A 25,455-nucleotide genomic window follows, 5' to 3' on the forward strand; every position below is an offset into this window, starting at 1 on the left:
CCAGCATGGGCAGCAGCCATTGCTGGTGTTTTTGTGATTACTTCAGTATCACTTTCCATTTTTCTTTTGCTCCATCACCTATCAGCGTACAAGAATCCGGAGGTTCATTTATGCTTCTATTTTCCAGTGCTTGTTCATTTATTGAACGCAGTTCCTGATTATCGATTATTTTGGTGTTTTGTGTGCTTCTATAGGAGCAAAAGTTTTTAGTTGGTGTTATCTTGATGGTCCCTTGCTATGCTGTTGAGTCGGTAAGAACTCCCCTCTAAAGAATTCCTGTTTAAATCTAGCACATTTTTAATACTTTGAAGAAGGTTTTGTTCATTCCTTGGATGCCAATATTTTTATGATGGTCTATTTACAATTTAATAGGCTAACTGTCACATATTCCAGATTAGTTCACTTGTTTTGCATGAATAACTTTCTATGTGCTGTAAATATCAATAATTGTTATCAATGTTATCATTAAGGAATAAATCTAATAAGATTTATTTATTTTTCTATATTTAGAGTTTAAGATGTAGAATAGCTCTAGGTTCTTCTCTAGAAGGCTTATAAATTGTTTGAGATGCTACTGCGTCTTCAATTTTGAGTGCCAGCAGTTTATTGTCTATTTGTTTGTTATCATTTGGTAAAATAGTGAAAATGTCTCTCTAGATAATTAGCTATGGTGATGATGCTTCCAAAGGAGTCCGATAATTTCTTTTACAGAATTCTGGAAAGTCACAGTTATGCTATTTTTGGGGATGAGTGGCGTATATATAAAAGGAAAAATAGCTTTAGAAAGTTTTGGTGAATTGGTTGAAATATTGGCCATATTTTCAGTTTCTTAACTTGCCATCTTCAATTGCAAACTGTTGCACCTAAATGTGGAATTGGATGCTCTTTAATAGTGGTGAAAAGTGATAAAGATAAAGATGAAGCATTCATATTCAAAAGGGCTGATTAAAATTGATAAAGCTTTTGATTTGTTTTTTAAAGAGTATTCATTAAAGAAATAATCATCCTATTGATATTGTTGTGTGGATCTGAGTGCTTGAAATCAGGCTTAGACAAACTTATTCGTTAGTTGTTAGCGAACTTGTGAAATGGATTTACAATAAAATTATGATATCTATGGAGCGAAGTGACTATAATTAAGGAGATTAAATTGAAATTTGAATTGGGTAGTTGATAGATACTTGTTTTAGATTTACTGGACAATGCATAGTGGGAAATAAAAGTTTCTATTTGCCTTATGTAAGATATTAGTAGAAGTTCAGGGTGCCGGGGCTTTCAACATTTTGTTAGGGACATTAATTGAGATAGATTAGGCATGTCTAAAAATTTCCATTGCTAGGTTTTGAGCTATTATTATAAGAGAATGTTGATCCAAAGTTTCTTCTTTCTTTGTTGTTGAAGGCCTTTAGCTAAACTCTTGTTAACAACTATTCAAGAAATTACTTGATCCATGTAAAAGCCATGATATTCTAATTTTCTGACATCCATAGGTGATTAGGTTCTCCCTGATTGCTTCTATTAAAATATGAAATCACAATTTATTTCCGCACGAGTAAAGGTCATTTGAGAGGCAATCTGACCATTATGCTTAGCTTTTTTGTTTCTGTTGTTGTTATATTGAACTTGTCAATCATTTGATGAGGCTTGAATCCTTATATCTGGCGGGATTCAAATTTACAATTGTTTTATCTTACCATTTTTTCTCTGTTGGTAGTTAATGTGTTAGGAGCTTTATTTGCCGTGCAATTATGCCAATAAACCAAATGGTCAGGCTATTTAAAATTTTCTTGCAATATTACTTTTTAATGCATCTTAGTAGAATTGCATAATTAAGCTCGTAGTGGCATGCCTATCTTCTTAATTGTTAGTGTGTGTGGAGCCGTGGAGCTTGATAGCACATCAACAACAACACCCAAGGCATTCCAACTCTTGAATGCCATAGGGAAGCCCTAACGCTGAAGAGTGAAGCCTCGATGCCAAAAGGCAAGGCTCTCAGTGAACCGAGCACTGGGAAGTCATGCATCTTGAATGGGCACAACTCCATCGTGGAATGGTCGTTTCTAAGTTCGATTAGAGCATTCAAAATTTTTGTGCTCCCAGAAGAACAAATTTAGAGAAAGCATGTGGAAATGCAGCGCTTGGGAGTGGGGCTCCAACGCCATGAGCAGTTTCTCATCTATCATAATTCAATTCCCTCCCTATTAAGGGTTGAATTAAATAGAAGATTTAAGCAGTTTAAAGGCAATTTTAAGAGATTGATAGAAGAAGAAGAGTAAGCTGGAAGAAGATAATCTTGGAGCTATCAAATTTTGGTATCAAAGTCAAATTTCTTGAAGGTAATCAATTTAAACCCGCGTCATCCCCCACTCCTACCTAATTTGTGACTCTTCCTTTGCAGAAGTGAAGAAAATTCTGAAGTACCTACATCTTGCTCTCCTTAGCTATCATTCTTGTACAAAATTCTTCCCACCTAATCACATCTCTAAGTTAATCGATTCAGACACTCTTCTTCGTTCCAGCTCCAACCAAAACGAAATAAACAAAAGTTCTTAATGTCACCTTAGCTCTGAGACATATATTATTTCATTTATTGTGCTAATACCATTTAAGAGATTTGTGTCAAATGTTTAATTGGCGGAATATGCATATGAAATGTAGAATTATCTTCTAAAATATCTAAAGTTAATTTCACTAAAAATTATTATTAATAATACTATATCTCTCAAAGTCTCCAAACTTTAATAAATGTGTCATTTAGAATAAAATTTACAATAAATAAAATTTGCATTGTAATTTTTAAGCAAAATAATATTTTAAGATAAACTAATAGCTTTATATTATCAAAGATTATTTTGAATTTTTTTTAATTGTTTAGTCATTGAGATTTTTTTTTAATTGTTTAGTTATTGAAAGGAGAAGAATTCACCATTTTTGAAAAAAATTGGGACTTAGTGCAAAAATGAAAATCAAATGACTCAAATACTTCTATGAATGACTCAAATACTTATATAAATATTCTCAAGGAATTGGATAACTTGGCTAGATTAATTGGCTCACCGTACTACTGGATAACTAGCAAAATAATTGCCTTTATGTGAGTTTTGTATCTAGCCCAGACACAATGTCTACTTTACGTGTGTTTTTTGTATGTTTTAAATTTTTTTTCTAAAAGAGAACTATATTTTTTTAAAAAATGCTCAAATTAATTTTTAAATATTTTAAATAGTTTCATAAACAACCATTTTTTAATCAATTAGCTAAACATATTTTGTTTCAAACCAAAATGTAAACAAAATAAAATTTAAAAATAGAATATAAAAAATAAAAGTGATCCCAAACCGCACTTTACATTTTCCAGGAGTTTTTCTTCGGCACTTTTGTGTGATGTCATTAACTGTAAGTATAAATCATGATGTTCTAAATGGTATTTTTAACGAGAAGAAGTCAACATGCGTTTTATTTAAAAAGTATGTGCTAAATTGTTTTAGTAACAGATGAGCATGTACTTTGTGAATTAATTTCATGATTGGAATTTTTAATTCATCTCCTTGACACTCTTATGTTTATGTTCATATTTATTTATTCTGCAAACTCTCATGCATAGGTCAATGTGCTCATTTAATGTTTTTCTTTTCATTTTTAAATAAAATGATTGAAATGTTCAGTATTCATCTCCATTTGGACTTAAAGAAAAATATTTCTTTGGATTTTAAAGTTAAAAATGGTAACACCTTTACCATCGTTAGAGTTTCGAGGCCATCCTTACCAATGCCATAATGCCTTATTCTGATGAATTATGAAGATTAAGGATTGGGATGCAATATTATCACTAGATCATACTCATTTGAATGTACCGTTGTTTGGGAGCATTATGCTTTTCTGCTTTTACTGAGAAATGTAGAATTATTTACTGCTTTGAACTACTCAAGTGCTTTTGAAAGAGCCATTGGATGCTCTTTATATATTCATTTACTTTTTCTAATTATTTTGATATTTTCTAGCTTGTATGTTATCATATGAACATATTCATATAGTTGCCTAAAGTGCAATATTTTCTTTTGTTTCAGTACGTGTCATTAGTGAACCCAACGTTAAGTGTTGATTGTGGAATCATCCGTGATAGCTACGAGTCCTTTGCCATGTACTGTTTTGGAAGATATCTTGTTGCTTGCTTGGGTATGGTTCGTTACGAAATTTTCTTGGATAAATTTACCTTATTTTTTATTTAATTGTTATAATTTTATTAGTTTTATTTCAAGAATCTGAATTGTAACATATGTTTCACAATTACACGTTATCAGGTAAATGCTTGCTTTATGTAATGCTTTAAATGCTTGAAACGTGGAAAGCTTATTTGCTGAGACAATGATGGTGATTTAGCTATCTGCTTCTTTGATAATTGCATGGTTGCTTCCCATAAATGCTGATAGGCTCATTGTTGAAAGATCATATGCTAAAAAATAATTTGGTTAATATTTGAAAACAATTCTTTCCATTGATGTTGTTGCTTGAAACTGAGATTATGCCTTTTTCACAGGTTGATGTAAAATACTTATTTTTTTTGTTGTCTGTTAGCAACACTGTATATTGACACTTTAATGATATCATAAACTTTAGTAAGGTGAAGTTTTATTAGGATTATTTATGATATTCCTTTTCATTAGCAGATCTAATATGCTTGATAGTAGTGCCATATCGGGTAAGGATCATTTTATGGAAGATGGGAAGGATTGCACACTTTTCATATTTATTTTTCATGATGAAAAGCCAGGTTCCACATAATTAATCTTCTATGAAAGTAATAAATTTTATATGAATCTTCTATGAAAGTAACAAACTATTTGGCCCTAGTAATATTAGTGATATGAGTTTGTCTCCATACATCAATGTGGGTTAAGGAAAAAGACATTAAGGTTTCTAAATGGGTTTGGAAATAGGTAACTCTATGATGTTTTTGGCTTTGGCACATCTTAAATTGGAACTCATTAAATTTTATTTTTTGAATAATATAAGAATATAGATTGTAATACACTGAAAGATGGATGACCCATCTGACTATGATTGAGTCAATTTTGTGCCTTTAAATGAGACCGATGTAGGTGATTATTATCACTTTTGTCCGTATAGCAGAGGCCTCTCTTTTTAGCATACCCAATCAGCTTGAAATATATAATGAGTATAAATATACATTGAAATGCAATTTAAGTCTATTATTAATTTTTTAAATTGATATTATGTTGATGGGTTATTTATATAAGTGATGCGAGTTTATAGATATCTTTCTTGCAATAGCAACTAGGGTTGCAGCAGCTATTATTATTTTATGGTTTGTTGGAAAGGGTATATGAGAAGAGAATTCAGCTGAAGAGTTGGTCCTGTGATATATTTCTTTTGAGTCGATTATTTTATGTTTTGTTTATACTAATTTAGAGGCACATGAGAGGTGGGAACTGGAATATTCACCTAACCTAGCCATAGACCATAGGCTCGTTGGTTTAACCAATGCCATCAAGAAGGTAATAAGTTTCTTTATTTTTTTTCTTGTTTCAGCCCTTATATTTTATAAAAGGTCTTTTCTTCCATGGAAGTAGTGTTAGCCTGATGTTGTTTGCATTGGTTTTGCCATAGAGACCATTTTTACTGTATGGAGGCTCCCCGAGTTGCCAACATGGCTTTTGTATGCTCCACTTTTTTAGAAAGTGTGCAAAATATATCTTTTGATTATTGAACTTTGGTGGGCCTGATTTGGGTTTTAATGGTTCTTTCCTTATTATGTTTACTATAGGGACAACAATTAATGCATCACACTAAAAAATGAGTGGTGTTTCTATTATAACATCACATCTTCATTCTTCACTTTTAATAGTAACAAAAACTAAATTCAGATTCGGATGGGAGTTTTCCTAAGTTATTTTATGCAGACTTGGTTGTATTATATATTTTATCTACCTAAGAATTCATAAATTCTTCCTCCTATAAAAAAGTTCATGGCATTAAAGTATTTTTGTTATATCTTATTTTGATACGCTGGTATCAATCTAGTTCGAGATATAATTATTTTTACTTTTGTTGTAATATTTTGTGATCTAAAGAGTATCTGGTTTGGTGTTGTGGATTTTTATCTTAATTTTATAGACTTATGTAACATCATACACTTGAGAATATGTTCACTTTATCCTGTCCTGCATATCTTTCGACAGCTAGAAACATGTAAGTGTCGCTGAATTCCATAGCATGGGCATAATTGAGGAATCTCTTACATATCGTATGGAAAAATTGGTATTTTCTTTGCTTGATATGGGGCCAATGAGGCGGCTTATTTCCTATTTTTTTAAAGGAACGTTTTTTACAGTTTGGGACCAAACTAGATAATTTCTTAAAATTAGTCTGAGTGAAGATTGTGGTTTTGGTACTCAGCACTAAGGTTTGATTCACACGATTTGATTGATCAACAACTTATGATATAAAAGACATCTTAAAGAAGAAACAAAATCCCTCTTGGTGGTTGTTAGATAAAGTCACTGGCGTTGTGGTGGCTTTCATTTGGCGGAGATGGTAAGATGGAAGTTTTGGACAGAGGTTTGCTACGATGGAGGCATCTGCTTTGGCTAGATATTACTAAGTGTTTACGTTAATGTATTCGTAGAATAAAATATGCAGGTGGTTAACCATGTTTGTATGTTTGCATCTTTGGAAATAAGAAAAGATATTCTATAGTTTGCAAGTGTTTAATCTACCCAGAATCTGGAGGTGAGTTCTGTTCAAGATCCAGAAATTACCACTTTGGATGACCACCTCGCTTTTCCATGGATTGCCAAAACTACCCGACACAAAGGAGCGGCCGACATTTTGCTAATATTTAAAACATACACTGAGATGGAACTGTTTCTCTGGTAAAAATTTGAATCTGCTTGATATAAAGGTTGCATTGAATATTGATTTAAATTTTTTATGGTTGTTTTGAATGGAATGGCATAGTTGCTTTCATCCCCACTTCTAAATATCAGACATAAATACCATGCATATATGCATGTGGCTGTTGAACTTGTTAGATTGATATATTATACTCTCTTCTGTTTCTATTTTGTGTAGATAACTTTGCTGAGAATGTTTCATTCCTCTTTACCTTTTTCTAATAAGTTTTCCTTTCCAATTTAGGCGGCGAAGAAAGAACGATTGAGTTTATGAAGAGGCAAGGTGGTTCAAATTCTAAGCAACCTCTTTTACATTTTGTATCTGAAAAGGGTATAATAAAGCATCACTTCCCAATGAATTATTTTTTAAAGCCATGGAGATTGGGTGAATGGTTTTACCAGGTCATCAAAATTGGTATTGTTCAATATGTATGTGGCTTCGGACTTATGCTCACATTTCACACTTTTCATGAAGAAGTATTTACATACATACCACCCATTTTCAATGTTTTTACTTATCTAACACCTAAGCTTTGTTTTTTTTCATGTATACCACCTAAATCTTTCAAATCACATAAAATATACAACTATTTTAACTTTTAAAATGTGAAATACACCTTTTCATGCTTAGGAAAGGTGGCATGCATGTAAATACAACTATTTTAATATATAAAATTTGATGTTTAGGTGTTAGATATTTAAATACATAAGAATTGAGTGGCATGCATGTAAATCTTCCTTCATGAATTCCAATCCTTACAAACACCACATGGATTCCGAGTTCAATTAATTTAATAATTTTCTTTATGCAGATGATAATTAAAACTCTTACTGCCATTCTGGCCGTTTTTCTTGAAGCCTTCGATGCATATTGTGATGGAGAGTTTAAATGGAAGTGTGGGTAAGATTCATTTGTTGTTTTGGCAGCTGCTTGTGGCTTCCTAGCAATTAGATATTGCTTTAGCTGTGTATTTTACTTCCGATTTTGGATTAAAGTGCGAAAGTAGTCCGCTGATTGCTTACATGTGGTCATCTTAGTCCCCATGTCTATTAAAATGCTAAATTAGACCCCAGACTCTTTAAATATGAGCTGAAATGGTCCCTAGGATAGACTATTTTAGCCCTCATTAAAAAGTCTGGGAACTAATTTGACACTTTTATAGATCTGAGATTAAAATTGACCTCTAGAAAGAGTTAGACCATTTTGACACTTTTTTCTTTGAGAGTGTGACTAAGTTTCTTATTTGTTATAATATAATTGTAGGACCTGTTCTAAATGTATTATTTGTTTTAACGGGTAGTTAGATATATTTACTGGTACATATTTATTCCATGTGGATTCATTCTGATTCGCTCTGTTGAAGTTTAGGTTAAATATCTCTTGTCCATCACAATTTATCATAGGTTTTGTCCCCTTGCTGATATTGCTGTTTTGTATGACCCTACGGATTTATATTGCATGCTTTTTGTTTATTGATATAATTAAGATATTTCTAGCGTATACTTTTAGCTATAAAGGTGCTATGGCTTATATTCATCTACGGTTAAAAGTGAGGAGCAGGGTGTTGACTTTATTAAAATAAGTTGTAAATCGTTTAAAGTATATATAAAAGAGAGAAGACCCATATAGAAGGCAGGGTTTTGATTGACCAACTTCAAATTTTATAGTGCTAAGAGGCTATTTTATATTAAGTGTCTTCAGCATTGATATTTAATGCTAGTGTGGAAGTAGTGCCACTTTTATTCTAGTGCTTTTTGGCATCAATTTTAAAACAAAAGCTCTCTTTAATATAGCTCCGAAACCTGAAATATCATCGGATGAGCAATCATTACATTTATTAATTTCATGGCAACAGTTTTCTTGCTGGTATTATGATGAGAAGTTTGATTGAAAGTTGAATGAAGTAAGTTTTGAATGAGAGTTCTGGCTTGTTTTGAATCACTTGAAATTGAAGGTGGCTACAATAAAAAATTTGAAACATTTTTTGAATCATGGCAAAGACAACTAAAATAAAATTCATCCTGGCCGAAGACATTGTGATACCATAGTTAACTCAAACCACAATAGGAAAAACAAATATTATTACTGAAAGCATATCGACAATCACAATCAAACACAATTGAAAGGGAAATTACAACAAACACGAAACACTCACACTAGGGCTCGATCTCGGGGTGGTGGAGGTCAGTTAGATGGTTGGGAAGCGGAGGTTGGTGACTGAAATGGGTTGTGGGTGGCTGGGACAGCAAAAGGAGGGGTTGGAATCGCTTTGGCAGCGAAGCGGAGGCTGGGAGACCAAGAGACAGCGAAAGAGAAGGGCTGTGGACTGCAGGACAGGAGTGCTGTTTGGTGCGGGGTAGCAAGCAGGGACTGCAGGGACAGCAGGATAGGCTGCAGTCGAGGTGGCAGCGAATCGGAATGATGGTTGGACCGCAGGAAAACATCAAATTTACTGTTTTCCAGATAATAGCAGTTAGGGCCGGCGACTAGAAGTGATGCGGGAAGGTCGGGGAGGATGGTGGCGGCTGTGTGTGATGGCAGCAAGGCGGGGAAGGGCGCTGTAGTTGAGGACCTGCCAAAAACAGCCAAACGAGGCTGAGCCTCTTGGCAGCTGCAACAAGGTTTGGTTAAACAACTGAATGACTCAGTTAAAAATGCTGGACTAAATCGAATAGAACTAACTAATAGGAACATGACTCAAGTCCATAAATATCCCATAGAATGGTACTAGGCTAAAGATAATAAAATCAAAAGAAAGTGATTTTTCTGATGGTGTCCTCGTCTAAGAGCACGATGAAAATCAAGAAAGAGAGAGCTTCACTTAAAAGAGCATATGATTGGATCAGAAATAATATAGCCAAAATAGCATAATTACATAGGAAATAGACTTGGCTACGAGAGCATGGATAAGTCAAAGGTAACTATTGTCTATTTATAAGGAGATTTATGGGCTCACTATAATGGGTGAACATCAGCAATATCTGATAATATATTTATTTAGAAATTGTATATTTATAACAAATAATAATAAAAAAAGGGAATTAATATTAGCAAACAAACTAAGAATTAAAATTTGCTTTCCTCTTATGCACTTGTTCTAGGCAGAGGCCTTGGCGCTCGATTCCTCTTATCTTAAAATTGATCATGAAAGCATAAGTTACTTATGTAGAAAATTTTCTTCGAGCATAAAATTCCAAGAGCTTTGCTTCTAAATAAATAAAACCTTGTGTTTTGTAATTATGTAATTGTGATAATGCATAAGGTACTCATGTAGAAAGTTATTGCCAAGTGTAATGCATCGAGGGGTTTGTTCCTTAACAAATAGGATTGCAAGCTTACTAATACTGCAATTATGATTATAATATAAATAACAGAGACATCATCGGAAGCCTGTTTGTTTATAATTCTAGACTGGATGAAGTCATTCTTAAAAGGTATTGATAGGCATAACCTTGTACGCATCGGCTTCAAATGTGATACTATTTATTCACTCTAATGTGATACTATTCATCCTGTCATGAAAAATGGTAACAAACCTTTCTTATACAAAATGAAGTTTCGAATACACATCCTGATTGGATGATTAAAGACTTCACTGCATTATTGTTCCTTGTTATTTTAGTTGGCTACATTTTTTTGCTGAAAGTTACAGTATTTGCCACTCGATTCAGAGTCCAATTTTAGGCTTATTGTATTTGCACGGTAATGAAAAGATACCTTTAACCTTTTTTGGCTACATCTTTTTAGCTGTTGTCTTATATTTTCAGGTATCCTTATATGGCAGTGGTCCTCAATTTCAGTCAATCATGGGCCTTATATTGCCTAGTGCAATTTTATGCTGCTACGAAGGATGAATTGGAGCATATAAACCCATTGGCAAAGTTTTTAACGTTCAAATCAATTGTTTTTTTGACTTGGTGGCAAGGTGTGGCTATTGCATTATTTTATTCGCTGGGTTTAGTGAAAAGCCCTATAGCTCAGGCCTTGCAGTTTAAATCAAGCATCCAGGACTTCATCATTTGCATAGAGGTAATCTGATTATATTGAATGTTCGGGGCATTTACATACCACACAATTCTTATGGATTTACATATCTAACACCTAAACTTTAATTTTTATATTTATAACACTCAAATCTTTCATATCACATCGAAAAGACCACTATTACTAATGTTTAAAAAGTGAAATACACCTTTGCATGCATTGGTAAACTGACATAATTGTAAAAATCAGAATTTAAGTATTAGGTATGTATCATGTATGAAAATCTTCCTTAGTGTTTTTCCTCTTTTCATTCTATGTCCGGCTATCTGCATTTTGTTGAACTTAATCATTTCTGATTAGCCTTTTTTATGAATGAATATATACTATTAAATCATGGTAAAGGATGAATTTATTCTGATATATCTGTTTCTAATACAAGTTGATTTATAGATTGGCCAGCTTAACAACAATAACAAGCCTTTATCCCACTTAGTGGGGTCGGCTTCATGAATCCTTTTTCTTCTTTGGTCAGTTCATTGAAAAAAAATTATTACTTTAATATGTTGATGGAAGGTTTCTTATTGAAATTCAGATGATCTTTCACTTAAAGACACGAGTTATAGATGATCCTTCACTTGAGTAACATAATGCAGGTTACATACATGCAATTTTTTTTTTTCAAGTTCCAAATAGGAAAGGTATGTTTCTTATGATGCGGCATTGTGGCTAAACAATGGAAATTTAGTTGAATGGCGATTAATAATGCTATGTTAATTGATTGAAAGATGAACTTAAAGATGATTAATTGTATTAGAAATGTATTAGTTTGTGATTAGAATTTAGAAGATGGAGATGAAGATCGAAGAGGTAGGTAACATAAAAGGATGGATGGAAAAAGGGAGATACTAGTTAGGAGAAATGAGAGAAGGAATTTGAGAGAATTATGCGGAACAACTAGGACGGTTTATGATAATGAAAATAATATCCTACTAACTCTATATACTAGCTATTTTAAATGTATTTTTCCCCTTAGGCCTAGGTTAAAATTTGTCAATCTTCTAAAACATTTGGGTCAAATCATCAATTCCAAGTTATAAACTATGCAAGAAATGAAAAATGTGTTGTGAACAGTAATCTTGTTTTAGGCCCTCTATCAATAAACATATGCCACGATTCTTCCTTTTTAGGAGCAAGAATGACACGGGTGCTAGGGCATGCGCTCGATTATGGGCGCTGAAACAACGCTCGGTTTGGGCACAAAAAAGCGCCCCAACGCGGGACACTGAGAACCCGTGGTGCTGAAGCCCCGTGAAACATCACGACGTGGGAACCTGCGAACTCGCGAATGTGAGAGAGCGGGACAACGAGACCATGATCCCACTTGTAGAACAGGGATCAAATCGTGAATCTTCACGATCCAAGGCTGCTTCATGCACCTTACACACTAGTCTTCTTATGGATTTTTCTTGACCCTCTTCCTTTATGTAGAAGTTTCTTTTAGCAGTCTATAAATTGCTGTCGTTGTGTATGTGGGAGGCAGATTGAGTTCCGTTTGAGTTTAGTTTTAGGTTTCCTATGTGGAGTCTTTTTCTCTTTGTGGGGTTGTATCCGAGGAGGTGGTGGGGCTCTGACTGTATCCTCTCCGAGGTGGTGATTGTATCCTCCCTCTATACCTTTTCCAATCCTTCTCCCCTTCACTCTGCCACTAAACTCTCTCACCGTAACCCCCGACACCCAACTATTCCCCCTTTATGCAGATTATTATTGTTGTTCCGCCTATCTAACTTCTTTCAAGCTTCGCCCAACCACTCCACTACTGCTACATATCATCCCTTCTCACTTATTCTTCATATAGTATCGCACCTTCCTTTATCTAACATCCGTCTTTTATGGCTGTCGTCATCCCTCGTAGTCATTCATATCCCTCTAGTCGACCTTCATTACCCGATGGGATACATTTAGGAGAGTTTGCTTGCCATTTTATGTTTGAATTGTTGTTTTCGTTCGAGTCATGTTGTAATTCTATTTTAATATTAATGAAAGTTTGTTTTTTATGTTTCCACTGTTTTCCCTAGTAGTTCCGGTATCATTTGGTATCAGAGCTAGCCCGACCTTAATTATATCCTAGGTGTTCTTGCGTTCACCAATGCCTACAAAATTTCCTTCCTACCACCCAATACCCTTTCCAGTGCCACACTTTCCTAAGCCTAAATTCCCTTCGCTGATCTACCCAAATATTTTTACCCTTTTTCACCTCCGCTAAAAATTTTTCCTCCCTATTCGTATACCTTAACCATGCGACAAAGGAGATCTTTGCCCAAGCCTACCTAGGACGAGATACGACAGAGCTCTGTCGTCTTCAGCAGAGACTTATGAATATTGAAGATAAAATTCAGTTGGAGGTTACCCTCGACTCTGATCTGGAAGGTTGAAGGGAAGAACAAGACAAAATGAATATGAAGTGGGAAACACGATGCCAGTTCTTACCAACTTACTACCGCCAAAAGTTGCAGATTCTAGCTTTCGAAGAGGAGAGACCTTATCACCAAGTGACCCCCCCTTACTACTATCCAATGAAAACAATCCGCAAAACTATCACATCCAGAAAATGTTGTAAGTGTCACGGATTTGGACATGTGGAAGTAGAATGAACAACCGGTGGATTGATCTATTTCATGGAGTAGGGTGTTGTTGAGACCTCGCAGACCCTGAAGAATAGTTCAAACAAGAACTTTCATCCGATGAAGTCTTCCCCCAGAGAACTCCCTTATTCATGAATACATCCAGTGTAGTTATTGCTCTTCTAGAAGATGAGGAACTTTTTGTTGACACATACAATGTTCACACAGACCAGACGATGTTAGAATTTAAAATTTCATTAGATATTAGTGATGACCACAACCAACCACATTTCTAGCCCCCACCCCCAATGTTCCACATGAAGAGACTAAAGGCAAGTGTGAAGCTCTTGTTATTGGAACACAACAGAAGATGTCAACTCTCCAAACTTCAAGAGTCAGAGGGAAGACCTGGAAGATAATAAGAATCACCCATCAACCAAACGCTTTCAAATCCTCAACCATGCAGAGGCCCAACTTGTCATAGATGAGAAACATACTAGATATTTACTTGTTAGAAATTTGGCTAGGGAGAAAATGCATAGCAGTGTATCTTCGATTCAGATTACGCCAAACTAGAACAGATCAATCGGGGGGGTATGATCGCAAGTGGGAAAAGCTCCTCAGATGTTTTGGGAGACACGACCGTTGTCAGTGGGATCCAGGAACGACTAGAGAGAACTAGAAGCCTTGACCTATGAAGTCGAAGCTCCCCCATCCTCAGGAGACTAATGCAGGCGCTAGGACAATCGTCCGATTACGGGCACACAAACAACGCTCGGTTTGGGCGCAGAAAATGCACTTATGCAAGCCGTTGCGAACCAACGAGGTTGAAGCCCCGCAAAACATTGCGATGCGGGAATCCACGAACTCGCAAATGCAGAAGAACTGCATAGTGGAATCACGATTCTGCATAAGGAACAGGGATCGGTTTGTGAATCTTCATGATCCAGGGCTACTTCATGCACCTTCCACACTTGTCTTCTTCTGAAAGAGTCTTTCTCCTGGATTTTTCTTGGCCTTCCACTCTATTTCTTTGTGTCGAAGCTCCTTTAGGACTCAATAAATTGTTGTCTTTGTGTATGTGGGAGGCAGATTGGAGTTGTGTTTGAGTTTGATTTCAGTTCTCTTGTGTAGAGTCTCTTTCTTCTTTGTGGGGCTGTATCCGAGGAGGTGGTATTGCTCAGTCTGTATCCTCTTTGAGGTGGTGCTTGTATCCTCCCTCTTTACCCTTTCCAACCCTTCTCCCCTCCACTCCTCTATTGTCGAATTCTCCCGCTGTAACCCCGACACCCGACTATTCCACCTTTCTTCAGATAATTACTATTGTTCCGTCTACCTAACTCTTTTCAAGCTCTGCCTAAACACCCCACTACCGCTACCAACTTTTTTTAATCCTTCAAACTTATTGTGCTGTAGTTTTGCACCTTCCCTTCGCTACCATTCGCCTTTCTTGACAGTTGTCATCTCTTCTAATCATTCCTATCTCTTTAGCCTACCTCCACCACCCAATGAGATACAGTTAGAAGTGTTTGCTCGTGTCATTTTATGTTTGAGTTTTTATTTCCGTTCGAGTTATGCTGAAATCCTATTTTATTGTGAAGAAAAGTTTGTTTCTTGTGTTTCCACTACTTTCTCTACTAGTTTCGGTATCAAAGAAGCTTTGGAATTACATCAAGACTATTAATATCCTCTCTATATATATATAGATGTTTTAATTCAAGCCTGCTCTTTAGGTACATGCAATAATGAGATAGGTGCGAGAAAGAGTCAAATTGATGTGAGAGCTTTTCATCCCGCAGTACTATAACAACTACAGTACTGATGACGTGATCATTGTAGCTGCTAAAATAACCGTGAATCCTTCTTGCTTTTTTAGCTCCCCCAACTCTCATTTTCACTCCCTTTCATAGAGCCTCCTCCCTATTCATTGCCTACCTTACTTACCACATTCAACTTCTATCCTATTTCAAATTCCTTCCTTTTTTTATCCCACCCCCTCTTTAATTCTTGCCTAGTGTAACTCCTCATCTCTCCTAGTTATAGGTGTTGTTTTCTGAAAGTTATACGGTTTTTTGATGAGTGGAGAATTTTGAGTTTTGCCTTTGAAGCGTTCTCTCCCTTTGGGGGTTGCACTCAACGATGTGAAAGTGCTCTGATTGTAACTCATCTGAGGTGGCAACTACCTCTAAGGATCCGTGTGGTGCTCCGAATATAGCTCGGCCCCTTCAACAACTGTCAACCATTTCCAGGCCTCCGATCAGCTGCCCTGTTGTCGTTCACCACTTCCACTTGCTGTTGCACACCTCACTGCTCCCCAAAACCAATTGTCCACTCCTTATTTTCTCCTACCGCCGCCCCTAAGTCCTTGTCCAACTACTGCCATCACCCTCATAACACCTCGCCAGTTGCTATACCCTCATTCCAACCTTCTGTTGCGCCCATCTCCTCCAACCAATCCCTCAACTTGTTGCCTTGTTGCCGTCCACCACCCTAGGGTGTCTTCCATGTTTGTATCGTTGTTATTCTCCTATTATCACTAGTCGTTGTTTATAATTCTTTTGGATTTCAACAATAAAATTATCATTTTTTATTATAATATGGGTTTTTTCTCCAATATCATTCGATATCAAAGTCAGCTCAACCTTAGTTTTATCATAGGGTTCCCTAAATCCACCTCTACCTAAATCACCCCACCAAAATCTTTCTACTCTAAAAGCTTCGTTGAATGAGGTCGAAGCTTTCCCAACCCCGGGAGATTGACGTGGGAGTTTTTTTCATCCCGAGGTACTGTAGCTGCTACAATACCGTAGACACGGTTACCATAGTTTCTACTGTAACCGTTGTTACTTCTTGCATTTTTAGCTTCCCCTTCTCTCATTTTCACTCCCTTCCATAAAGAGTTTTCTTATTCATTGCCTACCTTATCTCTACCATTTTCCACTTCTTTTCTATTTCAAATTCCTTCCTTTTTTATCCCAACACCTCGTTAATTCTTGCCCAACCTATTTTCTAATCTCTCATATTTATAAGTGTTGTTTTCTAAAAACTAGACCGTTTTTGGATGAGTAGAGAATTCTGAGTTCTGCCTTTTAGGTGTTCTTCCTCTCCAGGGGTTGTATCTGGTGATAATAAGGTGTTTCGGCTGTAACTTGTTTGAGGTGCTGACCGTCTCCAAGTGTCCGGGTGATGCTCCGGCTGTAGCTTGGTCAAGACGAGACATTTATCCTTCCGCAGCCCCCTCTGATCCCACTTCTAGCAATTGTCAACCATTTTTGGCCTACGCCCAGCCATGGTCCACCACTTCCACTTGCTGCCGCCCACCTCCTTGCTTCCCAAAACCTATTGTCCACTCCCTATTTTCCCTTGTCACCGTCCCTAAGTCCGTGTCCAGCTTCTGCCATCACCCTCACAACACCCCGCCGACTGCTGCACCCTCATTTCAGTCTCCTATTGCACTTTTCTCCTTCTGCCAATCCCTCGACCTATTTTCCCAAAACCTACCGTCCACTCCCTATTTTCCCCCGTCGCCGTACACCACTCCACCGCCACCCTAGGGTGTCTTCCATATTTGTATTGTTATTATTCTCCTATTATCAAGAGTCGGTGTTTGTAGTCCTTTTAAATTTTAGCAATTAAATTATCATTTTCTATTATAGTTCGGCTTTTTCTCCAGTATCACACATATTGCCAACCCAACCTCATATTGAATATTTGATAAATGTTTGAACTCATCAAATAGTTCATCTGTAGTGATATCATGATTGGTTTAGGGTTTGCATCCAAGGTTTCAACTCTGAGTTCAATTTGTTTGAGATTTTTTCGGTGTAAAGATCCTTTTTTATCATTTTTCTTATTCCACCCTTGAACTTTTGTTTCATCTCTCTCTTTTTATGTGACAAAACTAAGAAGTTGAGAGTTATGAGATGGTTGGTGAGTGAATCTTATTATTATTATTATTATTATTATTATTATAGGAGAGAGACAAATAGGCTAAAAAATCATGCCACCTATGAATCGAGAGTATTGCGTGTGGCATAACTTGAGGGATGAAGACTATTTATTTTGAGTGATTAAGAGTGTGGGAAGATTAATAGGCGGGGCGAGATTGAATTGGTTTAAGATTTACATACAATATTTTAACTTTTATTCTGAATTGGTTGAGATCTTAATGGTGTAGTCATCCTTTTTTATCCTTTCTTCTCTTTCCATTGAAAATTGTTTATTTCTCTATGGATGTGAGAAAATTGTGAGATTGGAGGTTCTTATGGTTAGAAAAGAAATGGTGAGAGAATCTTCTCTTTTATTGAAGGGAAGAGACTGAAAAGGTGGGTAATGCTCCATGATAATGAAGATTGCATCATACTGGTTCCTTGTATAGAAAAAAGCCTTATAATTTTAAGGGGCTTTTACATGCATAGCACCGAAAACTTTCGTGTTTATCTTTCTCACACCTAAACTTTCATAATTACAAATATCATATGTAAAGTAACACTCATTATCACCTTTTTCTTTTCATCCATAGGTAAAGTGTAATGTGTGTAAAAATGAAAGTTTAGGTGTGAGATAGGCAAATCCATAAGAATTGGGTGCTATGTATGTAATTTTCCCTAATTTTAAATATCATCATATTAAAATTAAAATTAAAATCAAATCCTATTATCTACTTAGAATTTAAAACATGCTTATTCAAATAACAGTTCTTAATTTAAACAAAAATATGCTTTAATCAAACAAATACAAATACAAATTCTTAAACTGGTATGATCGGGGTTCAATCTATACTTTTGAGTACTACTTAGTTTTTAATTTGTCTTCCCGAAGAACAATAAAAGCTGACATTATTCTAGGTAGTAAAACATCACGAACAATAAATGTTTGTTCACATTGTGTGATTTGCATAACTATAACACTTCCACAAGCATCAGTGCTTGTGCCTTTGCAGGAGAGCCTTAACAGTAAAATTTTGAATGTTCTACTTTGTGGCTTCCATCAAGTTTTGTTAGGGGCATCTACATAAATACCACCCAATTCCTATTTATTTATATATCTACTACGAAAACGTTGATTTTTACATTATACAACCCAAATCTTTCCGGTGGCATAAAAAACACCACTATTTTAACTTTTCAAAAGCGAAATACACATTTTCATGCATAGGAAAATTAAAATTTAGGTGTTAGATATGTAATACATGCAAATTGAGTGGTCTCTATGTATTTTTTTTTTTATTATTTTATGGTTGATTTCTAATACTATTTTGGCAAAAAGATGTGGTTCCCAATTCTCCTACAATCTTAACAGATTTAGCATGCTGTAACAAATGGTAGTTTCCATTGAGCATAAATGGATGTAGAATACATGCTGATGAGTATAATCATTCTCTTTGAAAATTGAGCTATCTTAATTTTTATGGATTGGAAACTATATTCTCTTACGCAATGGCGCAGCATGTTTGACCTGCAATTTTTTCTTCTAAAGCAGATGGGCATTGCTTCCATGGTTCACTTATATGTATTTCCTGCGAAGCCATATGAGCTAATGGGTGATCGGTTCCCCGGCACCGTATCAGTTCTTGGAGATTATGCTTCCGTGGACTGTCCATTAGACCCCGAGGAAGTTAGGGATAGCGAGCGACCTACCAAGCTAAGGATTCCTCAGCCACCTAATGTCGATTTTAAGAGCGGAATAAACATCAAAGATAGTGTCCGAGATGTATTTCTTGGTGGCGGTGAATATGTAAGCTTCTCTCTTACTTCCTTTGTGTTTGTTTTTTGTAAATCCATGCTTGTTTTGGGCTTGTTCGGAATCACTTTTGTGCTTTGTTTTTGTTTTTGCTTTTATTTTAGAAACACGTATGTTTAGTACATTTATTTCATCTTTTTTTTTCAAAAATAAATTAACTTGTTTTTAAAAACATTCAAAACTTCTAAAAGTTATTTCAAAAGTGTTTTTAGAAACAACTAAATATATTATAACTTCTGAAACATTTTTTACCTTTTCCCTCAAAGATAATCTATTTGGCAGAGTTTGTTTTTCCCCTCAAAGATCATGTTTGAGTTGTGATCATCAATATTTTTTTGTGCTTTTTACTCCTATGTGCATAATCACTTTCACCATCTCAATTTCTCAACCAGTTACAACATACGTATCTGCACGATAAGCATATTTGATTATAACATACTTAAAAACTATTTTTTTCCTTTTGGGAAATTTACATAAATAGCACACAATTCTTATGTATTTTCATATCTCACACCTAAACTTTCATATTTACATTCATAGCATGTTAGTGCTTTAAACTCATAACACTGTCATTGCCGGGTCCCAAGTTACGGATGTGAAAAGTGAATGGTTGTGTTAGGCAGTCGACAACCAGCGTAAAATTTGTCGAAAAATCATGACATGATTCCTTTTGATTATTGTGTAAATGCTAGGAGTCCCCTGGAAGCGATGTGTTGTATGATCTGGATATAGTGAAAAGTGTGCAAGGGCTGCTACACCGACGTCCAAGTGTAGTGTCAAATAAACAAGAGTTCTCATATTACAGACAGATGAGGATAAATAAGTTATTTCATGAAATTAATATTAGGATATAATCTTGAAATATAGTATTCTCACAAGTGAATTAATAAAATTAGTTGATATTATGATTCATGGAAAAATAAATATCTTATGTATTCAAGAAACTAAATGAGTTGGAGAAAATACTAAGGAGATTGATAACTTTGGCTTTAAACTCTGGTATTCAGGTAAGAGTCACACTAGAAATGGTGTAGATATAATTATAAATAAAAGATTGAAAGATAATGTAGTGAAAATTAATGGAATTGGAGATAAAATTTTAACCCTTAAGATTATTATTGATACTAAAATTTTTAATATTATAAGTGTTTATGCTTCTCAAATAGCTTTAGATATAGGTTCTAAAAAAAATTCTGGAATGACCTAGAAAACTTAATTCAAATGATACCTCTTGAAGAAAAAACTTTATTAAAAGATATTTAAATGGACATTTTAGTAGTGGTAGAAGATTTTAGAAATATTCTTGGCGGCTATGATTTTGAAGTGATTAATGAAGAAGGTATAGTTGTATTAGATTTTGTTTTAGCATGTAATTTTACTATTGCTAATACTTTATTCAAGAAAAGAGATGAACATATTATTACTTATAAGAATGTATCTAATAAAACACAAATTGATTATTTTCTTATGAGAAAAAGTGATCGTCGAGAATGTAAAGATTGCAAGGTCATTGCAAGTGTGGATTTAAGTACTTAACGTCAATTATTAGTTATAAATTTTAAGATTAAGAGTTGTAAAATAAAGAATATTAGTAATCATTGTCGTAGAATTAGATAAAGACACCTAAAAGATAAATAAAATTATTTTTATGAGTAAAATATAAAATTTCAGGATTTGAGATGTTTATGAAGAAGTAAATTCTATATGAGATAATTTAACAAATACTATTAAACAAGTGGCAAAAGATGAACATGGAGAATCAAAAGAAAAATTTTCTATAAATTAAAATAGTTGGTGGTTGAATAATAACGTGCAAGAAAAGATAAAATATAAGTTATGTTGTAAAAATTGATTTAAATGTAAAAGCTTTGAGAAATGAGAAAAATATAAATGGCCCGTAGGGAGTCTTAGAGAACAAGTTGTGACGCTGAAAATTATGTTTTTAGTGATCTTTATAATAGATTAGATACTAAAGATGGTGAAAAGTACATGTGTAAACTAGCTAAACAAAGAGAAAAGAAAAATAAAGATTCAACTCAAGTAAAGTGTATTAAAGATGAAAATCAAAAAATATTTTTCTTAGAAAAATGTATTCAACATAGGTGAGTGAGTTATTTTGATGAACTTTTAATGAAATTTTTGAAAATAAGATTGAACTTAGTGATCTTAAATCTTGAATAATAACAAAATGTTTCATTTTTAACGTCACATTAGTAAAAAAGTTGATGAGACTTTAAAGAAAATCAAGTGTGGAAAGTCTGTAGGAGCTGATGATATCCCAATTGAAGTGGGGAAATATATAAGAGATTTGAGAGTTTCTTGACTTACTAAACTTTTTAATTTTATTTTAAAACTAAAAAAATGCCCGATGAGTGGAGGAAGAGTATTTTGATCTTCATTTTTAAGAATAAAGGGGATGCATAAGAATGTGCAAATTATAGAGGAATTAAGTTGATGTGTCATTCTTTAAAATTATGGGAGAGAGTAATTGAACATAGATTAAGACGTATTACAAAGATTTCTAATAATCAATTTAGTTTTATGCCGGGCAGGTCTACTATGGAAGCTATACATTTATTGAGAGGTTTGATGGAGAAGTTCGTAGAGAATAAGAAGGATTTACATATGATTTTTATTGATTTAGAAAAAACTTACGATAAGGTTCCAAGAGATATCCTTTGGAGAGTTCTGAGAGTAAGGGGGATCTACATATAAATTTTATTGATTTAGGAAAAAATGTATGATAAGGTTCTAAGAGAATTTCTTTGAAGAGTTCTAGAAAAGATTGTCTATGTCTCTTATTTAAGTCATTAAAGATATGTATATTTGAGGTGTTAATTGTCTTCAAATAAAACAAGGATTGACCACGTATTTTCCAATTTCAGTTGGATTACATTAGGGATCGACTTTAAGCTCATATCTTTTTGCTTTAGTTATGGATGCTCTTATTCTTTTTGCTTTAGCTATGGATGCTAGGATGTACCTTGGTGTATGCTTTGTACCTTGGTGTATGCTTTTCGCTGACGATATACTTCTCGTGGATAAGATTAGAGAAAAAAGTTCAGGAAAAACTCGAATTATGAAGGTCTATATTGAAGTCTAAAGGCCTTCGTTTGAGTAGAATTAAAACTGAATATATGGAATGTAATTTAAGTAGTAGTAGCTCTAAATTATTAGAAGGTGTGAACACTTTAGATATCTCTGGTCTATTGTTCAAAGTGATGGTGATATAGATAGGGATCTTATTAGTAGAATTCAAGCTGGTTGGTTGAAGTGGAGGAATGCTTCCGGTCTATTGTGTGATAGTAAAGTACTGCTTCCACTGAAAGGAAAATTTTATAAGATGGTGGTGAGACCTGCAATGCTCTATGGCGCTGAATGTTGACCTTTAAAAGAGAAGCATAAAACTATGTTAAGTGTTGCCAAGATGAGAATGCTTAGGTGGATGAGTGGCTTTACACTTAGAGACAAAATACGAAATGAATATATCCGTGATAGGGTTGATGTAGCTCCAGTGGCAGACAAAATTAGGAGTCGTCTTAGATGGTTTGGTCACATTAAACGTCGACCATCTGATGATCCGATTATGAGAGTAGATGTTTTAGATTCTACTTATGTTCAGAAAGACAAAGGTAGACCTAGAAAAACTTGGGCATATTGTCTAAAAAATATTCTTAATTTATCAAAATTAAATGAAAACATGACACTCAGTAGGACGCAATGAAAAAAAAGGATTCATGTAGCTGACCCCACTTAGTGGGATAAAGATTTGTTGTTGTTGTTGAAACCCATGCATGAAAAGGTGTATTTCACCTTCATAATAGTGTTATTTTTTATCTAACATCAGAGATTTTAGTGTTATGTGTGTAATTATGAAATTAGGTGTAAAATAATTAAAATACATTAGAATTTTGTGCTGATATATGTATATGGCCATTCCCATGTTTTCCACCTTAGCTAAATTTTCTTAATTTCAATTTTTTTCTTTTTCTAGATTGTAAATGATTTGAAGTTCACAGTCACTCAAGCGGTGGAACCAATGGAAAAGGGTCTCACTAGGTTTAATGAGAAGCTTCACAAGATATCTCAGAATATAAAGAAGCATGAGAAGGACAAAAGGAGAACCAAAGATGACAGTTTCATAGGCTCCTCGTCGCCTTCTAGGAGAGTTATTCGCGGCATAGATGATCCGCTTTTGAACGGTACTGTAAGCGACTGTAGCTCGTCGAAGGGAAGACGACACCGTCGAAAATCCGGCTATAACAGTGCTGGGAGCGGCGGAGAAAGCAGTAGTGATCATAGTTTTGGCAGATACGAAATCCGTGGCTATAGATGGATTACCAAGGATTGAAAATTTCTCACTATTTTTTCAGGAGGATTTACATACATACCACTTAATTCCCTATTTATTTACATATTTCAACATCTAAATTTTAATTTTTATATACATCACCTTATCTATGCATGGAAAGATGCATTTCATTGTCTTTTTAAGTTAAAATGTTGGTATGTTTTACATGATATGAAAGACTTGAGTGATATAAATGTATAAAAACAAAGTTTAGGTGGTAAATACGTAAATATATAGGAATTCGTTGGTATGCATGTAAACGCCGGTTTTTTCTTAAAGGTTGCCTTATAAATCCCTTGGAGTAATGTGTATTAGACCACAAAAACATAGTTTTTATTAGGAACATTCTCTTATATTTATATGGGAATGATGTTTCAATGATTGTCATGTCATTTTGTTGGATACATACTTGCTAGTTCTCTCAATTTTGCTTGTAGACTTTTTTGTAAATTGATATTTTATGAAACAATACCTCACATCTGTTACAATGGTGTTCACTGCAAATAAAAAGTTTTCAAACAAATTGTCATGTATGCAGTTCCAAGTGAAATATACATTTTTCATGTTTAAGTTTGATGTGAAAATTTTTATCTTTAGACAACTTGTCATGCTTACTAATATTTTGTGCAGCTATGTAGCGAGATAATATCACATCAGAGCGTCATGTGTCAAGTGAGTCTCATAGTAATATACTGGTATTGACCACTGTTAAGAATTTTGAGGCCTGCTTGACACGTGGCGCCCCATCATAAAACTCTGAATACATCAACACTCTTGATGTAATATTTTTTAGTAACTTCTAAGACATAATTACATCTCTAACTTTTTTTTTTTTTTTTTTTTACATCATGGCTGATTTCATAAAAATATCCTTTCATAAACTGTCAGCAATCATAAAGATGATGAATGAAACACATAATTCTTATAACAACTTATAAAAAATATCACTATTCATAGCTTTTAAAAGTGAAATATACTTTTTCAGACATTGGCTTATAAAAGCAAAGAGGTGTAAATGTAAATATTGAATTTTAGGTGTCAAATACAGCAAATTTTGTGGTATGTGTAAGATTCCTATGAAAGAAAGGGCTTAGCGAGAGTATAGATTGGAATGGTTGGCTCTCATGTATTTACATATCTAAAAGCTAAAATTTGATTTATACATATATGTATTATCTTATATATGTTTTGAAATGTGTATTTTAGTTTTTAAAAGTTAAAATGGTGATGTTTTTTATGCGATATAAAAATTTTCCGACAAAAATGTTAAAAAGTTAAAACTTTTTCTTGGGACGTTTGAGCAGTTTTAATCGAGACATACGTTGCTTATGTAAATCCTTGAATCCAATAGCTTTTGGTTGAAAAATAAAGTCTGAACCAATAAGTTAAGGGTTTGTTTGAGGAAGCTGCAACTTATTAAAATGCAGCTGTGAAATCGCTGATCTAATGTTCAAAACCTGCGATGGTTATTATAGCACCAAGTTAGGATCGGTGATAAACACAAATTTGGTTTTTTGAAAAAATCATCAAAATACAGTTTAACTAAACAAACAAAATTGTTGTGTGGTACTGCACCGTCACCGCAATGTCACCGTAAATGGATACTAACATGGCTAGTATTAAAAAGTGATATTTAGATGTTAAATATGATTAATTATGCATAAAAAATATATATTTCACTTTTTAAAACACTAAAATTAGAAAATAATTAAAATTTAAAAAATTAAAGGACTAAATTATGAAAGCCAATCAACTAACAAAAATTTCGGGATTACATGTGTAAATACATGATAATTGAGTGGGATGTGTGTAAAAGTTTCTAGCTATATTATCTCCACCAGC

At 34.3% G+C, this 25,455-nt stretch overlaps 1 protein-coding gene across 1 annotated transcript in view; it reads left to right on the forward strand.

Annotated features, from left to right (window-relative positions):
- LOC110022069 (protein LAZ1-like) overlaps positions 1-23,699 on the forward strand; it is a 24,915-nt gene extending 1,216 nt beyond the window's left edge. Inside the window, exons 2-9 of the mRNA XM_020720847.1 lie at positions 5-102; positions 195-251; positions 4,068-4,176; positions 7,159-7,343; positions 7,727-7,815; positions 10,683-10,944; positions 19,002-19,256; positions 23,257-23,699. Of these exons, the coding sequence (XP_020576506.1) occupies positions 5-102; positions 195-251; positions 4,068-4,176; positions 7,159-7,343; positions 7,727-7,815; positions 10,683-10,944; positions 19,002-19,256; positions 23,257-23,613 (1,412 nt within the window). The 3' untranslated portion in view covers positions 23,614-23,699. The remainder of the gene's footprint in view (positions 1-4; positions 103-194; positions 252-4,067; positions 4,177-7,158; positions 7,344-7,726; positions 7,816-10,682; positions 10,945-19,001; positions 19,257-23,256) is intronic.
- Positions 23,700-25,455: the final 1,756 nt, after the last annotated feature.

The sequence above is a fragment of the Phalaenopsis equestris genome, unplaced genomic scaffold (assembly GCF_001263595.1).
Source record: "Phalaenopsis equestris unplaced genomic scaffold, ASM126359v1 Scaffold000167, whole genome shotgun sequence".
In the NCBI taxonomy this organism is placed as follows: domain Eukaryota; kingdom Viridiplantae; phylum Streptophyta; class Magnoliopsida; order Asparagales; family Orchidaceae; genus Phalaenopsis; species Phalaenopsis equestris.